The 26,037-nt window shown below is 42.1% G+C and overlaps 1 protein-coding gene across 1 annotated transcript; it reads left to right on the top strand.

Moving 5' to 3' along the window:
- Positions 1 to 567: 567 nt before the first annotated feature.
- Positions 568 to 24,969, top strand: LOC145067456 (uncharacterized). The gene is made up of 2 exons (XM_079014595.1): positions 568 to 1,451; positions 24,891 to 24,969. The coding sequence occupies exons 1-2, from the start codon at positions 568 to 570 to the stop codon at positions 24,967 to 24,969; spliced, it is 963 nt and encodes a 320-aa protein (XP_078870721.1).
- The last annotated feature ends 1,068 nt before the right edge of the window (positions 24,970 to 26,037 follow it).

Below are 26,037 nucleotides of genomic sequence, written 5' to 3'. Positions count from 1 at the left end.
AGAAAACGTAGGGCAAGGGTAAAGTGGAAGTTTTCTCAGTCAGTTGTCTTCCCGTATCTATCCCATTCAGATTCCTTCTTACCGAGTCAGATGCCCACAATTCGATTAACAAACGCCTTTTGCCAACCGAGTCAGCCAAAAACGTCTGACTCGACTCGGTCAGACGTTTATCAAACAAGCCCTAAGTTTATCGGTTCCGTCATGGTGAAAACGATTGCATACTATCAAAACCGACTAGGTGAAACATCACGTGCACGACCTAACCTAAGAAAGCCGCCGTTACATAGAAATCACGAAGCCGGACACGATCGTCTTATAGAAGATTATATTGTAGATGACACCGTCTACGCTGTAAAGTTTCGACGTCGGTTCCGGATGAGGAAGGAACTATTCTTATGTATTGTTGGCGATTTGGAAGGTCGCTTTCCATATTCCAATGGAAAATGGATGTCAGGGGAAAAAATGTTTCTCTCCCATTAAAAAATGCACGACTTCAACTCATCAGCTAGCATACGGCAAGGTTTGTTGTTCAAATGGGACGAGTATTTTAGGATGTCAGAGCGTACCATGCGGAAGTCTGTGTACAAGTTCTGTAAAGCGATCTGTTTGGTTTATGGGCAACGATATTTGCGCAAACCAACTATCAACGATATCCACAAATTATATACGGTGCATGAAGGCAAACATGGATTCCCTAGAATGCTAGGTAGTATCGATTGCATGCATTGGAGTTGGTCATTATGCCCCAACGCATGGCGTGGTCAGTACATGAGAAGCGACCACAAAGAGCCGACGATCATTCTAGAGGCTATCGCATCACATGATCTTTGGATATGGCATGCATTCTTTGGTCTAGGTGGTGCAAACAATGACATCAACATGCTAGACCAGTCGCCTGTATTCAACGATACCTACCTTGGAAAGTCACACGATATACCTTTTCAAGCAAATGGGGTAGCATATAAGCGTGGATACTATCTTACTGATGGTATATATCCTCCCTTGTCTGTTTTTGTGAAATCGTTTACATGTCCTAACGACCTGAAAAAGAAAAATTTTAAAGAGGCGCAAGAGTCAGCTAGGAAGGATGTGAAGCGAGCATTTGGTGTACTTAAGAGACGTTGGCAAGTACTAACGGTCGGGGCAAGGTCATATGAGGTGAAAAGGTTACAACACGTAATGTATGCATGTATCATATTGCATAATAAGATTCTTGAAGACGAAGGAAGAGCGATATGCCGATACAACGAAAATGAACTTTTTCCAAATGTCGAAGGAGTAGCCGTTGGTACACAAGAGTATAGGGTGAATAGAAGAGAAGTACACAATCACGACATTCATCAGGCCCTTCGTGCTGCTTTCGTGGATCACATTTATAGGGCTCATATTCAGCCCCCGCACGAGTTATCTCATAATGATTTGTTTGACGAATCAGACGAGGATTTTGATATGTTCGTCGAGAGTGAATGTCACACCCCAAAACCAGGAACGGCGGAAACGTTCTGGGGCGGAGGACGTCATGTACAGTATCACAACAATGAATAGTAGTAAACAAGCAACAACATCATCCATTGCATTAATAATATAATTTTAATACAAGTGTTCTGATATGTCTAATAGACACTATAGTATAAATCAAAATGAAATATGAGTCTTGAACGAGCTCCATCTTCTCTAAACCTTGCATCGGTACCTATCTACTGTTGACCCGAGGATACAAGTTATTTTGAAAGAGAGTATCAACTTTAAAGCTGATGAGATCATAAGTATTTTAGTGTCTTAATTTGTAAGAAAGTATTTGTAAGTATGTGAAGTATATGTATGTAAAAGTTTTGAACTTCCTATGTTTCCTACTAAAAGTAGCCTTCTACCAAGACATCTAGTATCTGAGTGTGTCTCTTATAAGAGTGTGTATTTTCCCAAATCCGACTATCATTAACCAAAAATATAGCTTTTACATTACCGTGCATCGTGTGAATGTTCACGAAGTGAATGTAATGGGAAAATGAAATAGTACTATAGTGTAGTATCAAATAACTACAACCGTACTAACTACCTTAAATCTATTAGAATTTAAAGTACCATGTGATCGGCCTGTATCCTGCTACCGACTCTAGTAAAACGACGATGTAAGACGCCGTAAGAAATGACATTTGGCACCCGTAGACTTGCAACTACCACTGTAGCGAGCAGCAAGGTGTAGGATAGTCAATCCAGTATAGATCTATACGCAAACTCATATGCTCCCCAATTAAGAAGATTCTGAATACAAAAACGGCCATGGCAGGAAGTGCCATGCCCCGTTTAGTGGCTCACATAACTGCATTATGTATATGTAATGAATGTACTAGCTGTATTGTATGTTCTCCCTCTGTCTAGCCTGTATGTATTGTAATGTCCTGCGTGTACTAGCTGTAATGTGTGTTCTCTCTCTCTCTCTCTCTCTCTATCTAGCAAGTATTGAAATGTATTGTGTACTAGCTGTAATGTGTGTTCCCACTCTATCTATGTAACGACCATAAAATTCCAACCAATTTAAACTTTTCAAAAACAACCCGATTTCATAAAATTATTACAAAAAGGTTTTCAATACAATTATTTCAGAGTATTCCCAGAATCACATCACAAAACATAATCATGAGGAGCGGTACGATCACACCTTTGCCTTGCCACGGTCTCCTGAAGAACCTGAAAAACATTAAACCACAACTGTAAGCCCGAACGCTTAGTGAGATATCCCCAAAATACCAACCACATATATCATACACGCATAACATGTCATATCATAACAAAACACAGAACAGCCATGCACTTACTGTGTGACTGGTCCGCCGCACCGACCAACAGCCCACCTGGTCCACCCTTCGAGTCTATCCATATACATCGAGTCTACAGTGTGATTGGTCCGCCCTCACCGGGCCTTCAATCCACCTGGTCCACTCTCTGAGTCTATGTAACACCGTAAATTTCAAAACAATTTTTCGCATTTATGAAAACACAAATCATTTAACATTCATAAAAACATTAATGTTTGAAACTTAATCCATGCCATATAAAAATCCCAAGATCTGATAACATAAAAATCCCGTGTGTGTGTACTGATCAAGTCGGCGCCTTCCCACGGTCATCACTAGTACCTGAAACAAATAACACCAACACTGTAAGCACAAAGCTTAGTGAGTTCCCCAAAATACCACACATAACACATATTAGCCACTCGAGGCTATAACTCTGTGGGTCCGTGGACCCTACTCTGTGAACCCTCTGGTTCTAACTCTGTGAACCTTCCGGTTCCAACTCTATAAACATGCACAACATAAATCACATAGAAATAATGCAGTACAACACATAACATACATATAGCATACAAATACTCTGTCACATAACTCTGATTACCTACTCAAGGTAAAGTATAGTGAGAAGACTCACCTCGCGTATCTCGATAACTCGCAAATCCCGGAAATCACTCGCGCTCGATCCCCCGAGCTATAATCCTCCTATAACACAATATATCTCTAATTAACACTTTCACAACTAAGGTTGACTACCCCTATCAAGTCAACACTGGTCAACTCTGGTCAACGGTCAACGGTCAACTTTGACCGGACTCGGCGAGTGCACTAGAGCGACTCGGCGAGTCTATACGTGTTCACTGACTCCCTAGGATCCTCTCTTGACACGTCGAGTACTTCCCTAACTCGACGAGTTCCACCTGGCATGAATCGCGGGGCCACCACGACTCAACTCGCCGAGTCTCAAGAACAACTCGGCGAGTTCCAACTTGACTCAGTCCACCCGTTAACCCTCTCTGACTTTCCCTGACTCACTGAGTCAACCCCTTAACTCGGCAAGACCACTCGCTGAGTGGTTATGGACAATCTTCATGCTACTCGCCGAGTCTGTTCTTCGGACTCGGCGAGTCTATGCCATGCATAAACTCAAACTCGCTCCTGAGGTCAGATCCGTTCCAATAACTCATAGATACAGACCTTCCAAGCACATACATCATGTAAAGTTACTATCTTGGTGCTCATGCAAAGGTTCAAAGGCCCTTTTTGATGATATGGTCTCTAGAATGCTATTCTAAGCTCATGGCCTCCATTAACACTCATAAAGCTTGAGGGAAAAGAGTCTCTGGACCTCTTTGGGTCCAGATCTAAAGCACCAACACGAGAAGAGGCCAATTACTCCATGGATCATTCCACAAAGAAACCCTAACTCTAAGATTTACACCAAGGACTGAGAAAGGAATGAATGGTTACCTCAAATGAAGTCTCTGAGCTCAGGAATCACTGGATTAGCACCTTCTTTGGTCTCTTCTTGCCTTGATCCTCTTCTATATGCAAAAACACCCACAAATAGTCAAGGATCTTCCTATTCTCTCTCACAAAACGCTCAAAGACTCTTTAGGGTTCTCTTTGGGGTTGGTGGCCGCAAATGACGGCCATAAGCCCCTTTAAATAGGTCTCATACCCTGGAAATTAGGGTTTCATTAAACAGCGTGGACTCGCCGAGTCCGGACGCGAACCCGTGCCCAAACCGCGATCATACTCGGCGAGTTTGAGCTCCAACTCGCCGAGTCTCCTCACAAATCACCAAAATTATAAGAATAAATAATACTTGGGAATCCGGGTTGTTACAGTCTACAGTATGATTGGTCCGCCCGCACTGGGCCTTCAGTCGGCCTGGTCCACTCTCCGAGCCTCGGCACGTCTGGTCCATCCTCTTGGGGCCTACAGCCTATCCGGACCGCTCGCTGGGCCTTCGGGATAACCGATCCGCCCTGGGTATGTTGGCCTACAGCACAAAGCAGGTCCCGCCTCAACCCAACCCTAGTCCAACAACCATGTGCACATAAACATTCAATCATATAACATATCACATCCAATCAAACCGATCTAACAGATCACATAGCATAACATCATCCTAACCAGGATACCGACCTAACCGGTCATTAGCATAGCATCATCCTATATACCAAGATACCGACCTTAATCGGGTCTCTAACATATACCATCCTAACTACCAGGATGCAACATAGCAAAGCAATAACATAACAACGATACCCGAATCACAATCCGATAAAGGGCCGGCCTTGGTGTCGTAGACCCTATCGATATAGTGAGGATAACTCACCTCGCAACTGCCGACTGAACAGATAAACCCAAGCTGCTTCGACCACTGATATGATCTCCAACACTGGCCAACACCAGCCAACACCAAAACTCTGAACTCAAAACAAAAGCCAACAATTACCAAAATGCTCCTGGAAATCAACTGGTCAACCCTTGGTGTCAAAGTCAACCCCTGACTGACTCTACTCGTCGAGTCAACCCGATGACTCGCCGAGTCCCCATGCACAGAACTTCCCCAATCCGCGACTCAACTCGCCGAGTCACCCCGAGACTCGCCGAGTCCAACAACTTTGAGTCCTTTCACACTCGACTCACCGAGTCATCCCTTGACTCACCGATTCACAGCTCAACCAGAAGATAGGTTAGGTACTCACGACCAGACTCGTCGAGTCCAAGAACAGACTCGCCGAGTCCAAGGCTATCTGCAACCAACTCGCTGAGTTGTTCTTCCAACTCGCCGAGTTCCTGCCCATATTCAACCAACTCGCCGAGTTGTTCTTCCAACTCGTCGAGTTCCAACCTATCTTCAAGCAACTCGCCGAGTACACCCTTGTGACTCGCCGAGTACCCCTAGATCTGAAACCATATAGAGGCTTTCCAAGCCATGCAGAAGATCTAAACCATAGATCTACTCTTTTACAAGCCATCCATCACGTAAAGTGGCAAACTTTACGTGGATCCAAAGAGATCTAGGCATTTTACACTCTAGGGCTAGGGTTTGGGACAAAAGAGCTTCACCAAACACTCAAGAATCGGAACTTTATGACATATAGGACCATCACAAGCTTAGATATGAAGTAGCATCCTCAGATCCAAGCTTCTATCTCAATTTAGACGTCATATCATCAACCACCATACATGAACCCATGAAGAAAATAGCTTAAGGAAATGGTTCCTTACCCATGGAATGAGCCCAACCCACTGTAGATTCCTGATCTCCCCAAGCTTCCTGATACAAGCCTCCAATCTTCAAGCTTAAAGCACCAAAGATCCTTCTCCAAGCTCTAATACACTCAACAATGGGGCCTCCTCACGAATTTAGGGCTTCTGGAACTCAAGGAATGGTAAAGAGGCTGGGGATAAGATATGATGTTCTTTATATAGGGCTCAACCCTTGAAATTAGGGTTTTCTCCACTCAACATCAACTCGCCGAGTCTATCCATGCTACTCACCGAGTTGGTCACTTAACACGCGACTAGAGTCGCGACCCTACTCACCGAGTCCACTCGTGGACTCGCCGAGTTGCCCTTTCCCATTTACACTTTTAGCCCTTCAACTCTACTCTTGATATTCCGGGATGTTACAATTCTCCCCTACTTAAATTAGGCTTCGTCCTCGAAGCCTGCGGCAACACGACTCCAGAACTACTCTCGCAATGCACCACCTGGCATTAATCAGACCATGTTCCTCAAAGCACAACCACCGAAACCCAAACCCAATTTTCCTTCCCGCGGTGTTCTGACCACCGCTTCAAGCCGGCCACTGGCCTCGCCCTTTGACAACCACACTTACCAACTTATCAATTGAGTATCATTCCATGATACTTCACCCGCTCCAAATAACAACAATCACTCGAATCAACGAGCTAGAAATAACCATGAACCACCGGAATTCCCGGTCTGAGCCCAACTTTATCCATTCCGTGCTAACAGGATGACACATCCTTCAGCCTCAGAGCAACTCCCATGAGTTTCTCTACCGCAATCTCATACCTATGCTGAACTGGCTCTAGCATCTTCGGGTTGGGAAAACCTGATACACTGACAACACCTCCAAACATCCCCCAGGATGAATTTCCACCATATACATAAATGCTTGATCGAAATCAAACTGGAAATCCAAGATACCATTCCTGCATTCCTTCCGAGCCTCAGCAAACATTCAACCTGGATGTGATTCCATACCACAGCCGCAGACACACTGCTCATCAACCATGATTGGAACACCCCAATCATAACTCTGCACTACTGCTTTCCCTTCCGTGAACTTACACTCCCTATCGGAGCTACATTCCCTTCCCTTTCCTTACCAAGGAAATCCACTTGGCCGCCTTGTCACTATGACAAGTGCCACGGTGTTCACTCTATACTACACCATTCTCTTATAGCATAACCGCTATCCCATGCACCACACATGCTCTGGATCCACTCGCAAGGACTCTCAAGTCCATGCTCTACCTTCCTGTAGCACCCGGTTCCTGGTACGTAAATGTTATTTGAGTATTTCCTTTCTTTTAGCCTTGGACTCGGCGAGTCATAGGTCCGACTCGCCGAGTGGATGCGGGACCCGGGACACGTTTAAGTTGACGACTCGGTGAGTCATAGCTGTTGGATGAAACCCTAAGTTTCAGGGGTTTGCACCCTATTTAAAGGACTTATCAGCCCCAAGCCGGCCCCCATTGACCCTTAAAGCCCTGTATCTCTCGTTCTAAGCTATTCTTTGAGAGTTTTAGGTTAGTGTGTGTGTTTTTGAAGGTTTGGAAGGAGGAAGGAAGTAGATCCAGAAGAAGGGAATCCATCCAGGCATTATTTGTGTTCTTCCAGCAGTTCCTTTGAGGTATGACCCGTTTTCCCCATGATTCTATGCTTAATACTTCATTTGGGTCCTTCTTGGTCAAATCCCCAAGCTTGTATGTGCATTATGTGTCATAATAAGATGTTTGGCCTCTGGATCTAGGCAAGATTGAGCTCCAGGAGCTCAGATCTGTTAGCTTTATAGCCCCATGTTGCTTGTTAGCCCTAGATCTACCATTTTGAGACATTTTGAGCCCTAAAATCCATATTGGTGAATATCCACACGTAAAGTTGGAAACTTTACGTGTGATTAGTGTCCTGGAAGTCCGGATCTATGAATGGCATGGACTAGAATCGAGCAAATCCGTGTATTCAGTAGGTGCATGGCAACGACTCGGCGAGTCGTTCATATGACTCTGCGAGTCTGTTCGCGAGTCTCCGAGTTTGTCCCCTTTTCGTAGTGTCGAGTGAGCAGTGAGTCACGGGGTGTGACTCAGTGAGTCGGAAGCTTAACTCATCTATGGAGGTACTCGGCGAGTCAATTCCCTGACTCGACGAGTTCTAGGCAATCTCTTTAGATCAAGAACAGACTCGACGAGTTGTTCATACAACTCGGCGGGTCGCTGCATGAGTGTTTTTCGGATGAAGATGGACTCGACGAGTTGTTCATACAACTCGGCGAGTCTTAGCATAAGTGTTCATCGGATGAAGATGAACTCGGCGAGTTGTTCATACAACTCGGCGAGTAGGATGAAGGACTTGAATATTGGTTAAGAAGGTGAACCCGTCGAGTCGTCGCCTAACTCGACGGGTAGGATCGGGATTCAGGGCAGTCGTTTGGGTAGGGGCTCAGCGAGTCGGGTCAACTGAAAGTTGAATCTGGCTTTGGCTTAGGGCAAGGTCAGGGGTAAAATGGTCATTTTACCCAAAGGTCAGCGAGCAGTGTTTGATTGAGTATATTGTGGGAATTGCAGCCGGAGGGTTTCCGGAGCAGCAGCAGCAGTAGTAGGTGATCAATTCCCACACAGACCAACAACTATTTCGAGGTGAGTTTCCTTTCCAGTAGGAACGGGTCTAAGGCACCAAGGCCGATCCGCGTAGACTAAATGCTAGTACTAGAGTGTGGGCCGAGCCCGTATCTCTGGGTTCAGTCAAGTATGGTATATGTGTTAATATGATAGAGTTGCTTATACTTGTTGTCTGCGTGATACTTGTATGATATGTGTTAGCGGTTGAGTGTGGGCAGGGCCCGTATCTCTCCGAGGTTGGAGTGTGGGCCAGGCCCGTATCTCCCAGGTAGCGAAGTGTGGGCAGGGCCCGTATCTTCACAAGTATGGGCGAGGCACGTATCTCCCGGCTAGCGAAGTGTGGGCAGAGCCCGTATCTTCCCGAGTGTGGGCATGGCCCGTAACTCCTAGCGGAACATTGGTTGTTATATGTATGCATGGTATGGGGTATTATGGGGGAACTCACTAAGCTTCGTGCTTACAGTTTTCAGTTTTGGTTTCAGGTACCTCCTCAGCGAGGGGAAAGGAGTCGGCGTGGTAGCAGCATGTCACACACACATACACGCTCCGGTTTCCGCATTTACGAGCTTCATTGGGACTGATACTCTGATATTCTGATTAGTTGTATGTTTTGATTTTCAGACATGGTTCACTTTATGTTATGGTTGATCAAACGATGTTTTTGGTTATTAATATTTTCTAAAGTAACATTTTTAAACAAAAATTTTTGGTCATGAAAATTGGGTCGTTACAAGTTGGTATCAGAGCCCTGGTTTGAGGGATTCGGACACATCTTCGGGAGTGTCTGAACTCAAATCGAGGGATTAAAAGATTTTCTAAAAGAAAATGTTTTCTAAAATTGAGAAAAGAGTTTTGAGAAAGAACGAAGTGTGTGATGTGCGCGACCGGCCGAGCTCAAGTAAGTATCCCCAAAGTACCCATACAAGTTTATGTTATGTTTATCAGCTTTTGTAGAACAGCATGCTAGAATAGGACTAAGGATCTAGGAGTGATGCCTTATGTGCCTGCTTAATGTGTTTCAGTTGTGTGAGAACTTGCATGCTAGTTATTGAGTAGACAGTAAGTAGGATAGCCTGATTAGGTTATGCCTGGTAGTATGAGTTAGTACTTTATGCTAGCTCAGTTCCTGAAAGTAGATAGAGTTAATTGAGATTGTTACCCTTATCTGAATGCTGCTTGCTTCGTGCTTCGTGGGACTCTGAATAATGGGAGTTAGCCATTAGGTGAATGCGTCACGTCATGTGTGACCAGGGTTGAATAATCTTAGAGTTCCCGATACTGAAAACCCCGACCAGCTCCTCCCCCTGCCGCTGCTACAGCCGCTGTAGCCGCCGCGGCAGCCGTCTCTGTAAGGGCCGCATAGCGCTCATCAAAATACTTAACCATGGCGGTCTTGATCGACCCAAACAGTTCCGGCAACTCAGCCCGGAACAACGCAACAACCTCATCATGCAGGATCTCACGAATCCTCGCATCCAACTCGCACATGCTCATCTGACCAATAACCTCGGGCGGTACTGACCCGCCCTGAACTTTCTCTCCTGCTCCCGATCCTGACCCTGATCCACTCCCATCATGCCTCGGAACCTCCATACTGAAAAACACCACAAGATCTCAGATACTTCCCACAAACCCGGGAACCAACTCCCAGCCCAACCCTAGAGGTCATGGTTTCTTTGATACGCGTATGGGTCCTGTGCTTTCAGTAGTACGGGCCCATACTACCTTCCATACCTACCCATATTTGTATCAATTATACCACAACACCCTAGTGAAGAACATACATAACAAGCACTCAACCCTCACTCCTAGAAGAACACTAGAAATCTCCCACAAAGGAAACCCTAGGCTAACAGGCATCATAAATCAGGCAACATTATCATGAAATCGTGAAGATCCCTAGCCTAGTACTAGCATGTTTTTCTATCAAAGCTCAAAACAAATGTCATGTATGGTATTTTGGGGTTACTTACTGGCTCCGGCTGATCGTACCTCCGCGTCCTCCTTTACTCATTTTGAAAACCATTTTAAATTATCTTTTGAAAACCCTCCTCTATTTGAGACTGGATTCACACGAATGTTCCTCCAATTCACTCAAACCAAGGCTCTGATACCAACTTGTAACGACCATAAAATTCCAACCAATTTAAACTTTTCAAAAACAACCCGATTTCATAAAATTATTACAAAAAGGTTTTCAATACAATTATTTCAGAGTATTCCCAGAATCACATCACAAAACATAATCATGAGGAGGGGTACGATCACGCCTTTGCCTTGCCACGGTCTCCTGAAGAACCTGAAAAACATTAAACCACAACTGTAAGCCCGAACGCTTAGTGAGATATCCCCAAAATACCAACCACATATACCATACACGCATAACATGCCATGTCATAACAGAACACAGAACATCCATGCACTTCGGGTCTACTGTGTGACTGGTCCGCCGCACCGGCCAACAGCCCACCTGGTCCACCCTTCGAGTCTATCCATATACATCGAGTCTACAGTGTGATTGGTCCGCCCTCACCGGGCCTTCAATCCACCTGGTCCATTCTCTGACTCTACAATATGACTGGTCCGCCCGCACTGGGCCTTCAGTCGGCCTGGTCCACTCTCTGAGCCTCGGCACGTCTAGTCCGCCCTCTTGGGGCCTACAGCCTATCCGGACCGCTTGCTGGGCCTTCGGGATAACCGGTCCGCCCTGGGTATGTTGGCCTACAACACAAAGCAGGTCCCGCCTCAACCCAACCCCAGTCCAACAACCATGTTCACATAAAGATTCAATCATATAACATATCACATCCAATCAAACCGATCTAACAGATCACATAGCATAACATCATCCTAACCAGGATACCGACCTAACCGGTCACTAGCATAGCATCATCCTATATACCAGGATACCGACCTTAACCAGGTCTCTAACATATACCATCCTAACTACCAGGATGCAACATAGCAAAGCAATAACATAACAACGATACCCAGATCACAATCCAATAAAGGGTCGGCCTTGGTGCCGTAGACCCTGTCGATATAGTGAGGATAACTCACCTCGCAACTGCCGACTGAACAGATAAACCCAAGTTGCTCCGACCACTGATACGATCTCCAACACTGGCCAACACCAAAACTCTAAACTCAAAACAAAAACCAACAATTACCAAAATGCTCCTGGAAATCAACTGGTCAACCCTTGGTCAAAGTCAAAGTCAAAGTCAACCCCTGACTGAGTCTACTCACCGAGTCAACCCGATGACTCGCCGAGTCCCCATGCACAGAACTTCCCCAATCTGCGACTCAACTTGCCGAGTCACCCCGAGACTCGCCGAGTCCAACAACTCTGAGTCCTTTCACACTCGACTCACCGAGTCATCCCTTGACTCACCGATTCACAGCTCAACCAGAAGAAAGTTTAGGTCCTCACGACCACACTCGCCGAGTCCAAGAACAGACTTGCCGAGTCCAAGGCTATCTGCAACCAACTCGCCGAGTTGTTCTTCCAACTCGTCGAGTTCCATCCTATCTTCAAGCAACTCGCCGAGTACACCCTTGTGACTCACCGAGTAACCCTAGATCTGAAACAATACAGAGGCTTTCCAAGCCATGCAGAAGCTCTAAACCATAGATCTACTCTTTTACAAGCCATCCATCACGTAAAGTGGCAAACTTTACGTGGATCCAAAAAGATCTAGGCATTTTACACTCTAGGGCTAGGGTTTGGGACAAAAGAGCTTCACCAAACACTCAAGAATCGGGACTTTATGACATATAGGACCATCACAAGCTTAGATCTGAAGTAGCATCCTCAGATCCAAGCTTCTATCTCAATTTAGACGTCATATCATCAACCACCATACATGAACCCATGAAGAAAATAGCTTAAGGAAATGGTTCCTTACCCATGCAATGAGCCCAACCAACTGTAGATTCCTGATCTCCCCAAGCTTCCTGATACAAGCCTCCAATCTTCAAGCTTAAAGCACCAAAGATCCTTCTCCAAGCTCTAATACACTCAACAATGGGGCCTCCTCACGAATTTAGGGCTTCTGGAACTCAAGGAATGGTAAAGAGGCTGAGGAGAAGATATGATGTTCTTTATATAGGGCTCAACCCTCGAAATTAGGGTTTTCTCCACTCAGCACCAACTCGCCGAGTCTATCCATGCTACTCACCGAGTTGGTCACTTAACACGCGAATAGAGTCGCGACCCTACTCGCCGAGTCCACTCGTGGACTCGCCGAGTTGCCCTTTCCCATTTACATTTTTAGCCCTTCAACTCTACTCTTGATATTCCGGGATGTTACAATCTAGCAAGTATTGACTCATGAATGAACTAACTCATTGTATTATTCTTCGTTCTAGTAATAGTATTAGTAACATACTAGACTACTGTGACATCCCCAAATTCACGGCTGGAAAAGACCGATTTGTTTATGCTTGGTTTATATAAAATCAGAGTAATCTTTTGATTAAAAGAGTTGCGGAATTTGTTCCCAAAATAAAATATGATAAAATTTATCAAAACGTTTCTCAAAGAGAATGTATTTTCATTAAATAATAAAACCTCGGGATGTTATGTTCATTACAGACCAAAAGCATAAACAATATAAAATAGACCTTACAATAGTTATTCAACTACTGATCTATAATCCAAAATCCCTCGTCAAGTCCGCCGACTTATATTCTTGTGTCATTACCTGTAATGAAAAGAAAACTGAGTGGGTCAGGCTTGGGAGCCTGGTGAGCATATAGGGTTTTCAACCCACAATAATACATTTATTATATTCAATTATCAAACAATCAACCCAAATACCCATCCCCATTATCTTCTTAAGGTTTCACCCTAAGAACCAACTATCCTTCATTCACTTATTCCTAAGGAATCGGCACGAAATCCATTGCTACCAAAGTTTATCTATCGAGTACTAAATCCATAGTTATCAGACGCTAACTCCATAGTCGTCGGGGTTCACTCAAGCGGCGCTAACTCCATAGTCACCAAGGTTCACTTAACAAGCACTAACTCCATAGTCGCCAAGGTTCACTTAACAAGCGCTAACTCCATAGTCGCCAAGGTTCATCAAATAGGCACGAAGTCACATCGTCGCCAAGGTTTATACAATGGGCGCTAACTCCATAGTCACCAAGGTTTATCTAATAATAGGCGCTAACTCCATAGTCACCAAGGTTTATCTAACAGCAGGCGCTAACTCCATAGTCACCAACTATCCCATCTACCCATGTTCTACCCAACAATTTTGTAGATATAAATACTTACACAGTTTAAATCATTTAACACCTGTATAAAACTCCAAATTCCATGCCCATCTCAAATAGACAAATAACATATAAACACATAGCACGTATTTCATAGCAAATACTTCATATTTATGTGTTAGAAGAAAGTAACTACACACTCGCGCATATAAACAACAATATACTTAATACACTCAAACCATACTTGTATTATTATCGTGTTTATGAAAGGTAGTATACACTCACTTGATCAGAAGATGATCGGAAAGCACTACGACTTGCAGAAGTAGTAATCCACCGCAGATCTGGAAGATCTCCACAAAAATCGAACTTCTCGCGGGCAGAGCTTCGGCTCGGGAACCGCACTTCTCGGGATCTTCGGGATCTCGGGACTTGCCTCGGGGCTAGAGAATAATACCGGGGCGTCGGGGTATTTCTGGCACGCAAAACGATGCAAAACGGGAGAGAGAGAAGAGAAGAATTTGGCAATTGGGTCGGCTGCTTTCGCATCCTATTTATAGGAGGCTGGAGCCTCGGAGTACGCGGGGCGTATTGGTCCGAAAAACGTCACTGCATTCGTCATCTGAAGCCACTTGCTGCGAATGTCGACACTTCGGAGTACGCGGGGCGTACTCGAGTACGCGGCGCGTACCTCGGATCAGACTGGTGACTCCTTCGGATAATGCTTCCGAATTTCCTTTTAAATTTAAATACAAAATGATTAATAAACTTTGGAAATTCATATCTTCTTCATACGAACTCCGTTTTCGACGTTCTTTATATCCACGTGAAGGTGAGACTACGCTCTACAACTTTCGTTTAGACTCCGTCGGCTAATTTTGACTTTTATTTTTATTATTTATTTTTAATAGGCCGCGACAGAAAACTTCGTTATAAATTCATAACTTCTTCGTTTGACGTCCGTTCTTGCCTAACTTTTTATCGCTTCGATACCAACAACGAGATCTTCGATTCTCGTTTAGATTGCTAAGGCTAAATATCGCTCTAACGTAAATTCACTTTTTACGTCGCGCTGTGTCGTGCCGGTTCTGTCGCGAAACTTCGACAGGTCATAACTTCTTTGTTATAACTCGGATTTTGGCATTCTTTATATGCACGGAAACCTTGTAACATATACTAAAACTTAGTTAGGATCATTCATCCTAAACAATCTTCTATCAAAAAGTCATTTTTGACTCTTATTGTCTCTAAATTGACTAGCCCTGATCTACGGGCGTTACAACTACGCCTATCGTAGTTTACTAGCAATATAACCTATACGTATGAACATGAGCGCATACCCTTGCTACCCAAAGGTATTGAATTGACTGATAGAACTTTTATGTCTATATACGTATACATAATATATAACTAGTATTTAGACGACCTTCGGACGGATAACCGATGCCCTAAAGCCACATCCCAAGGAGGAAAAGGAGATAAAGCGAGCTAGCCTTCCTAAGTCCTTTAAACATTACTTATATAACTATACATATATAGGCATGCAATTGACAATATAAAAGTATAAAAGAAGTTTTGTAAAACCATTGAAACATTTAGTAACTAAGAAAAGAGGACTTGATGTTAGTTTGTAAAATGATTTGAAATCAGTTTGTTTGATAAGAACAGTCAAAGTATAAGGAAAACCTTTGTTTTTGAAACACAATTGTAACAGGGTTTGAAAAGAAACATTCAATATGTAAGATAGTTTCATAAAGAGTCTTAAACAAATAAAAACGTTTTGGAAAGCCATTTGAAGTATTCTGTCTGGTAAAACAGCTAAAAGAGTATCCATTTGTATGCTACTTATTAACCACATGTTATTGATATAATAACTAGCATGATTCAACTTGTATCCCCCCATAAAAGCTTTTAAAAACATTTAAATCATTGATTTAGGGGTATGAACTCACCCGCAGTGAGCGGATCGGAAAGAAGTGTCGGATAAGTGCTTGGCGTCAAGTGAAGACTTGTACACTCTCAATGACCCTAATAACATAGGAAGACATATGTATTTATATAATTAGTGATTATAACGCTAATTAAACATGTATAAACATCCTAATGTGAGGAAAACACTTTGGTAAAAGTGTTAGGAGGCTATCGGGTTGCAACAAAGGAGTGCAAGGCCTTATATGGGAGTGTATGGTCAATGGACCATCTTTGTTGGAGTTTACGGCCCAGGGGAGTTTACTCCTGGCCGTAAACTCTCAATTGGTCACCAAAAGAGACTTAAAACTACAAAGGCTTAAGTGGTTAGGTGCTTCAAATCTTAAACAAGTGTGTGGGTGAGTTTAAGGTCCAAAAATGGCCCTAACTTGAGTTTACGGTCTAGGGACCACTTCCCCATGAGTTTACGGTTGTAAACTCATGGTAAGAAGTACCATTTCGCGAATTGGGGTCCTTAGATCAATGGTGCAAGGTTCTAGGCTACTAACCAAGGCTTAATAAGGTGATTAGGGTATCAAAACACACTTTGGGGGAGTTTACGGTTTTGGGAGATTCCCAAACCGTAAACTCATAAAAGGGGGGGGGGGGGGGTTTGGTGCTTTTCATGTGCTAAAATCATCAAGGAAGGGATCCATGCTAGGTTCTAAGCATAAGGAAGGAGTTAGGAACACTTTGGCACCCAAATTAGGGTTTGCGGCCTAAGAAGATCTTGGGCCGTAAACACCTTGTTCTTGTGATTCTTGAAGGATTTATTGATATATAGAAGTGTAACAAGCCTTAAGATACTCTAGGATAGAAGTACTTACAAGATAGAGGCTTGAAAAGGTGCCAAAAGGCCAAGAACACTAGTGTGTGTTCTTGGTGAAACTTGAAGATCTACACTTTTGGAATGATTTCACGGATAGAAGTGTGTTAGATCACTAGATTAAGTAATATATCAACTTAATAGGGCTAGAAACACTTACAACTTGAAGATCTAGGAGGAAAAGTCGGATGCTACTTGAGAGGATTTGAGTTCTAACATAGAAATGGTGAAAAAGTGATTTAAATGGCTAAGTGCCATATATATATATATATATATATATATATATATATATATATATATATATATATATATATATATATATATATATATATATATATATAGTCACTAGGGTTTACGGTCCAAATGCCATTTGGGCTGTAAACTTCAAACTCTTGAAGTTTTTGGAACTTTATTGTTGCACAATAAACCCTAGGGCATCCTCTCTCCTGATATCTTCTAAGGGTTAATCCTAACATACTCAAACTTATTCCAAAAAGCTTGAAAGTTTGCAAAAACTGTTCTGACTTCTATTGAAGTGAAGGGTTGTACAGAATAGAAATTTCGGGTTGTCACATCATCCCCCCGTTAGAAGGAATTTCGTCCCGAAATTAGAATTTAGGTAAAGGAAGTAAGCATGAATAATCGAGCCAAAAAGTGGGGATACTTCCTGATCGATTTATTCTTGCGCTCCCAAGTGAATTCGGGTCCTTGGTTGGCATTCCAACAAACCTTCACTAAAGGGAAACGGCTATGAATCGTTCGCATGACCTCTCGGTCCATGGTCACTACGGTTCTTTGACGCAGGTGAGGATCTTGTGGAACTCAATCTCTTTGAGTGGGATTTCAAGAGTCTCGTTGGATTGATACTTTTTCAATTTCGAGACGTGGAGGGTAGAATGCACGTAACTAAGCTCGCGAAGTAGGTTTAGTTTGTGAGATACAGGGCCGATTCTGGCAAGAATCTCGGAGGTCCTAACTCTCTTGAATATAGCTTTTCACGCTTTTCGAAGCATATTAAGCCTACTCAGAGTGAGACTTCCAAAGGAATTTGGTTTCTCACCTGGAGTTCCAAGGGTTTCTCCCTTTTGCTTCTTTTCCCAGTCAAGGTTCGCTCCCTTCTGGGTCAAAGTCGTAAGAGGTTCCGAAATTTACGAGGAGTTCTAAATGAACTACGACAGTAGGTCTGCGAGACCTAGAATTTGGCGAATTTCCGTCGGCGTCTTCAGTGCCGACAAATTCTCAACGGGTTTGATAAATTGAAAGAGTCCTCAAGAATTTCCACATCACTAATAGTGGGTCTTAGGAATTTGACTCTTCAATTCCAAAACTCGTATTTAGAGAACTTCGCGCAACGCTTCTCTAATCGTATTGGTTCCATGGTTTGTTGTAGATGCTCTTTATGATTTCCTTCTTACTATGAGGGTAGATAAGTAAGTCATTTACAAGGTTAATGACGAAATAATCCAAGTAAGAATGGCGTACCCTATCCATTAAGTTCCTGAATACTACGGGCGTATTGGTCCTATCTGAGGGGTATCACTACGGACTCGTAGTGTCCGCATCGAGTTCGGAAGGTCGCATTTAGGACAACCTTCGCTAACACTCGAAACTGGTGATATTCGGGTTTCATGTCCATTTCTTAAAGGTAATTCGTTCCTCACGTTTTCTTAGCCCACACATTCATGCGAGGCAGAGATAATGATTTCCAATTGAAATGTTGACGAGGTCTCCGATAGTCGATGTACTTATGATACTATTCGTCCACCTTTCTGAAGGATAAGACCGGAGTTCTCCAGGGCGAGGAGCTTGGGCTTCCTATTCTTTTGCCAAGTAGTTTGCTAAGTTGTCCGGACTGTTCTTGTATCTCTGTAGGTGTTTAGACTGTAGGGCGATCTGGTTGCAGGAGTCGTACTGGGTTCTAAGTTTGTTCACATGACGATGCGATTACTCGTAGTCTTGGGCAGTCTCCGTCCTGAAGTTCATATTGGAATTCATACATGGTTCATCGATCACCATTTCGTGTATACGATTCGTATATAATTAATATTGAAAAGATAGTCGAATAAATGATTCTTCTTTAAGCTCGCATCCCAACGAGGAAAAGAGGTTAAAGGGGAATCATCAATTCTAAACCTGTTGAACCTTGATTGTATACCACCCTTGTGTATACATTAGTCCGCGATAGATCAACCGTACTGATCTTTGGATTGAACTTGACGTACTGTACGAGTGGTACTTCGGGGAGGTTTGCCGAGGTTTCTTCGGAAAGGATAAGAAACATGAGGTACTCTAAGCATGAATACTTCCGAGTTCTAAAATGACGGCTTCGTTAAAAAGACGTTTACGGAGAAAGAGATGTACGTACGGAACTGGTATTGCGAATCGAATTGAATCTATTTGTATGATAATGTCAGAATCATATGGGAACTAAAGACATTAGATTTGAAACATAAGGCGTTACCAACAAAACACAACCGTGCAACCTTCAACAGAGTTACAGTACTTTAGATTTACTACAAGACTATTGCTGCGAACAAGGTATATTACAAAAGACAAGTATACGCAGCACGAGCATCCCTTTACTGACGAGATCTCGCAAAAGATAAGACTCTAGTTGCACTAGTTTTGGATAGTTTTGAAGTATGTTACAACGAAACGCCTTAATTACGTTAACGTGGAGCCGGAGTAGACTCTCCTGCGGCAGTGATCCTTAGTATTTTTCCGTCTGCGTCAGAGTTCTTCGCTATCGGGGCAATCCTTCTTGAGGTGCCCAATTTCACCGCATTGGTGACATATCTGGATAGCACCAACATTGGTGGTGGAAGTGATGTGTCGAGTTAGAGTTATCTGGACACGAGTGTTCTCCTTGTTCATCCACTTTGAAACTTTCCTTTCATAGGGTCTAGTTTTAACACCACCATCGCAAACCTGGTTGACTATGATGTCAGGGGCTTGAGTGATAGGTCGTGTTGGTGCCCCACAGCTATGAGCATGGTGCCCTATTTTTAGGCAATTGCAACATTGCATTTCGTGGAAAGCTCCATGATGATGAAAACTACACTTATCACACTTCGGGAGTTTTCCCTCGTACGGTCTGCTCGGTACTGGGATGGCAGGGGTTTCCACTTGTTGCTGTTGCATGGCGAGTTTTTGGGATCGCTTGCATTCTTTCTTGGCTTGGCGCTTTCGTTTCTTGTTCTCTGTTTTTCGGTTTTGCGAGTCTGCAACTATTATCATTTGATGACTTCCTGGATTGATACTACGATCGGGATTTTCAACCCCTTCGTCAGCATTGCTTGTGTTGGTAACGCTACAATTTGCAAGGACAACTGTCACGGCAGCCATCACGGCAGCTGTAACTGCGGCTTGGAAAGTAGAGGTGTCCATAGGAAAGGCAGGGGTTTCGTCGCTTGCCTGATTGTTTCCGGACGACGACATGATTCTGTAACACGAAGGATAAGGACTTTGTGAGCGATTTTGGTTGACCCTAGATGTGATTCGATCGCTCAAGTAAAGAGTAAGAGTATGTTCTCGAAGGTTGACCTACATCCCTATGATGCAGTCCTAGTACGGATTGGAAGTATGTTTGCGAAGGTTTGACCTACATCCCTATGATGCAGTCCTAGTAAAGAGTGGAAGTAAGTTCGTAGAATGGTCACAACCCTTGAAAAAGAATTGGGAATGGTTCCTGAGCTAAATTACCCTAGTTCAATAATTGGACTAGGGTGGGTTTCAAATAGACTCCCATGATAGCACGATGAAGGTCTTTGAATAAAGAATGACACAAAAGTTAGCCGACTGCCAATATCTTTGATATTCATGACGCAAAAGTTCGGGAAAATTGACCTTGTAGAAAGTCCTTGACAGCATAAAGACCTAACTAAAAGTACTTACAGTACAAGATAGTTTCATAGAAAAATGCCACATAGGACATAGATAGGAAAAACGACTTCCTTTCAACAGGGAAAGAAAGTAAGGCATCTACTACTGGAGACGGTCATCCCTCTGGTGAACCCTTAGTTTAGCCAGTTGACGTTCCACATCAAGCAGGTGTCTTTCATACACCCTCTGGCGTACTCGGAGTTCTATGACTTTGGCTCGTGATTCAGCCAGTGCTTGAAGCAGGGTTTCATGGTCTCTCTTGGATCTCTCACGAGCATCTTCCAGGAGAATGGTGTGGAGGGTATGCATTCTCACATTGGCGACAACTTTTGTGATCTGATGTAGGGCTGTCCTTCCTTGAATCTCATTTCGGGCCACTCTGCAGACCAGGATTGGCAAGACTCTGTTTGCTGAGCCCCCATCACTCAGGTCATAAAAGCTTCGGTCTCCATTAAATGGCATGGGCTGATCCTGTCCTTGGCTCCATGTTTCCAAGTTTTCCACCCACGGGGGCGTCGGGCCTTGAAAAGCCGAATGAGGGTTAGGATTTGGAACAAGAGCCATCGGGGGTAGATTCTCTACTTCAGGGTTGGAGTCGGAACCATCTCCTAAGCCTTCAGCCTGGTGACCATCCTCAGGGATTGGGTGGTCATTTCCTGGATCAACTTCAAACCCGCCTTCATTACCTTGGTTAGGGAAGTACAAGTTGTCGTAGGGATGGAATCTAGCCATATTATATACGCGAGAAAAGGGATATAAGAATCTAGTACATAAGTAGCTTATAGTAACACAAAATACCCCTATAGTATTTTAGGTTTATGTTCTATTGTTCTCATTGTGGTATTGTTGGTAAGATTTTAGACTTGTTGCAACCTCACAACTACACTTAGGCACATGCTAGTCAACCCTCGGATAATATAGTTGATTAGGCTATATCTTCCCAGTTTTGACTATATGTCTCTAAGTCTACTTGTGCTGCCCAACAATCGTAATTCTTTTGTACTGTCCTAGCGATATTGATTTTAGTATGAATGCAGGCACGTATACTTAATTAAATATCTTATTATTTAAAGTATAAACTCTTGGTCAGAGTATTTTAATCCCATTGTATTTATAGTCTGTATATATTTTATGGGTTGATATACTCAATTCACTATAAACAATGCTCTGATACCAATCTGTCACATCCGAAGACTAGGAACTACGGAAACGTTCTGGGGCGGATGACGTCAAGTACAATATCACAACAATGAATAGTAGTAAACAAGCAACAACATCATTCATTGCATTAATAATGTAATTTTAATACAAGTGTTCTGATATGTCTAACAGACACTATAGTATAAATCAAAATGAAAGATGAGTCTTGAACGGGCTCCATCTTCTCTAAACCTTGCATCGGTACCTGTCTACTGTTGACCTGAGGATACAAGTTATTTTGAAAGAGAGTATCAGCTTTAAAGCTGATGAGATCATAAGTATTTTAGTGTCTTAATTTGTAAGAAAGTATTTGTAAGTATGTGAAGTATATGTATGTAAAAGTTTTGAACTTCCTAGAAACCCTATGTTTCCTACTAAAAGTAGCCTTCTACCAAGGCATCTAGTATCTGAGTGTGTCTCTTATAAGAGTGTGTATTTTCCCAAATCCGACTATCATTAACCAAAAATATAGCTTTTACATTACTCGGCATCGTGTGAATGTTCACGAAGTGAATGTATTGGGAAAATGAAATAGTACTATAGTGTAGTATCAAATAACTACAATCGTACTAACTACCTTAAATCTATTAGAATTTAAAGTACCATGTGATCGGCTTGTATCCTGCTACCGACTCTAGTAAAACGACGATGTAAGACGCCGTAAGAAATGACATTTGGCACCCGTAGACTTGCAAGTCCCACTGTAGCGAGCAACAAGGTGTAGGATAGTCAATCCAGTATAGATCTATACGCAAACTCATACGCTCCCCAATTAAGAAGATTATGAATACAAAACGGCCATGGCAGGAAGTTCCATGCCCTGTTTAGTGGCTCACATAACTGCATGAATGTATATGTAATGAATGTGCTAGCTGTATTGTATGTTCTCCCTCTGTCTAGCCTGTATGTATTGTAATGTCCTGCGTGTAGTAGCTGTAATGTGTGTTCTCTCTCTCTCTCTAGCAAGTATTTGAAATGTACTGTGTGTACTAGCTGTAATATGTGTTCCCACTCTATCTAGAAAGTATTGACTCATGAATGAACTGACTCATTGTATGATTCTTCGTTCTAGTAATAGTATTAGTAACATCCTAGACTACGCCTATCGTAGTTTACTAGCAATATGACCTGTACGTATGAACATGAGCGTATACCCTTGCTACCCAAAGGTATTGAATTGACTGATAGAACTTTTATGTCTATATATGTATACATAATATATAACTAGTATTTAGAAGACCTTCGGACGGATAACCGATGCCCTAAAGCCACATCCCAAGGAGGAAAAGGAGATAAAGCGAGCTAGCCTTCCTAAGTCCTTTAAACATTACTTATATAACTATACATATATAGGCATGCAATTGACAATATAAAAGTATAAAAGAAGTTTTGTAAAACCATTGAAACATTTAGCAACTAAGAAAGGAGGACTTGATGTCAGTTTGTAAAATGATTTGAAAGCAGTTTGTTTGATAAGAATAGTTCAAAGTATAAGGAAAACCTTTGTTTTTGAAACACAATTGTAACAGGGTTTGAAAAGAAACATTCAGTATGTACGACAGTTTGATAAAGAGTTTTAAATAAGTAAAAACATTTTGGAAAGCCATTTGAAGTATTCTGTCTGGTAGAACAGCTAAAAGAGTAGTAAGTCCATTTGTATGCTACTTATTAATCACGTGTGATTCATATAATAACTAGCATGATTCAACTTGTATCCCCCCATAAAAGCATTTCAAACCATTTAAACCATTGATTTAGGGGTATGAACTCACCTGCAGTGAGCGGATCGGAAAGAAGTGTCGGATAAGTGCTTGGTGTCAAGTGAAGACTTGTACACTCTCAATGACCCTAATAACATAGGAAGACATATGTATTTATATAATTAGTGATTATAACGCTAATTAAACATGTATAAACATCCTAATGTGAGGAAAACACTTTGGTAAAAGTGTTAGGAGGCTATCGGGTTGCAACAAAGGAGTGCAAGGCCTTATATGGGAGTGTATGGTCAATGGACCATATTTGTTGGAGTTTACGGCCCAGGGGAGTTTACTCCTGGCCGTAAACTCTCAATTGGTCACCAAAAGAGACTTAAAACTACAAAGGCTTAAGTGGTTAGGTGCTCCAAAGCTTAAACAAGTGTTTGGGTGAGTTTAAGGTCCAAAAATGGCCCTAACTTGAGTTTACGGTCTAGGGACCACTTCCCCATGAGTTTACGGCTGTAAACTCATGGTAAGAAGTACCATTTCGTGAATTGGGGTCCTTAGATCAATTGTGTAAGGTTCTAGGCTACTAACCAAGGCTTAATAAGGTGATTAGGGCATCAAAACACACTTTGGGGGAGTTTACGGTTTTGGGAGATTCCCAAACCGTAAAATCATAAAAAGGGGGGGGGGGGTTGGTGTTTTTCATGTGCTAAAATCATCAAGGAAGGGATCCATGCTAGGTTCTAAGCATAAGGTAGGAGTTAGGAACACTTTGGCACCCAAATTAGGGTTTGCGGCCTAAGAAGATCTTGGGCCGTAAACACCTTGTTCTTGTGATTCTTGAGGGATTTCTTGATATATGGAAGTGTAACAAGCCTTAAGATACTCTAGGATAGAAGTACTTACAAGATAGAGGCTTGAAAAGGTGCCAAAAGGCCAAGAACACTAGTGTGTGTTCTTGGTGAAACTTGAAGATCTACCCTTTTGGAATGATTTCACGGATAGAAGTGTGTTAGATCACTAGATTAAGTAATATATCAACTTAATAGGGCTAGAAACACTTACAACTTGAAGATCTAGGAGGAAAAGTCGGATGCTACTTGAGAGGATTTGAGTTCTAACATAGAAATGGTGAAAAAGTGATTTAAATGGCTAAGTGCCATATATATACTCACTAGGGTTTACAGTCCAAATACCATTTGGGCCGTAAACTTCAAACTCTTGAAGTTTTTGGAACTTTATTGTTGCACAATAAACCCTAGGGCATCGTCTCTCCTGATATCTTCTAATGGGTTAATCCTAACATACTCAAACTTATTCCAAAAAGCTTGAAAGTTTGCAGAAACTGTTCTGACTTCTGTTGAAGTGAAGGGTTGTACAGAATTGAAATTTCGGGTTGTCACAGTGAAGATTTCGACGACGAGAGTGACGCTGGGGAGAATGATGCAGATGATCAAGGCGATAACGAAAACGATGATTCTTAGTGATGTATCTAGGTTTAAAGAAAATTAGGATATTAATTAATAATTTTTACTATTTAGTAGGTTGTTTGATTTTTTTTTCTTCTACTTATTTAAATATTAGGGTTGATGTAATTTTTATTTTACTTAATGAAATGCTTTTTATTTTTAATTAAATTTTATGTTTGATATTAATTTAAAAATTATAAATAAAAAAAAATTATTTTATTTAAAATAAAAAAAGAGTGAGGGAAGGGCTTCCCACGCATTCCTTAGCTTTTAGGTGAAGGAAAGGAGAGTGAGGAAAAAAGGGGTATGGCCCACCTAAAGTGAGGGAAGCTTCCCTCCCACCAATGTTTTAAAAACTGGTTTGAACCGGCCGGTTGAACCAGGAACCGGGAGAGGGAACGGTTCAGCTATCACCGGTTTTACATTGATTTCTAAACCGGATTGAACCGGCCGGTTTTTAGAAAAAACCGGTTGAACCGGTGAAAATAAACTGGTTGAACCGGGTAAACCGAATAAAAACATAAAAAAAAGAACCATTTACTTAATAAACTTTGGTGATTTTTTTTCAAATCTATTTAGTTTTATATAAGTAAAAACATATTATAAATTCTTTTGATGTGTTTGTATTCATCAAAAACTATATTTCGCTTCCATATTAAACTTTATTTTCTTTTTAACGTATATGGATTGATGTAAAACACTAAAACTTATGGTTATTTGTTATTTTAATGTATTTGGATTCATCTACAACTTATTTTTATGTGTATTTTTAATGTTTGAACTTGTAAGCATTAAATTCATAATTTCTATATGTATCTATGTGTAGGAAAATAGAAAAAAACATGAAAAATATAGAAACCGGTTCACTCGGCGGTCAAACCGGTTGAACCGAGAACCGGTCACCATACCGGTTCAACTAAAAAACCGGTTTTTAAAACATTGCCTCCCACTCCTTCCAGTCTAATAAATGTAAACGATAAAAAAGTTGGAATAAGTAGATGATATTTGCATAACTAATTATTATTCACACTTGTAAATTAGGAGAGATTCTCCTCTAGTCTTGAATGTGAAAATGAAATAAAA

Source organism: Lactuca serriola, chromosome 8 (assembly GCF_051521515.1).
Source record: "Lactuca serriola cultivar US96UC23 chromosome 8, Lser_US96UC23_V15, whole genome shotgun sequence".
Taxonomy (NCBI): Eukaryota; Viridiplantae; Streptophyta; class Magnoliopsida; order Asterales; family Asteraceae; genus Lactuca; species Lactuca serriola.
This window is presented reverse-complemented; position numbering and strand designations above follow the sequence as displayed.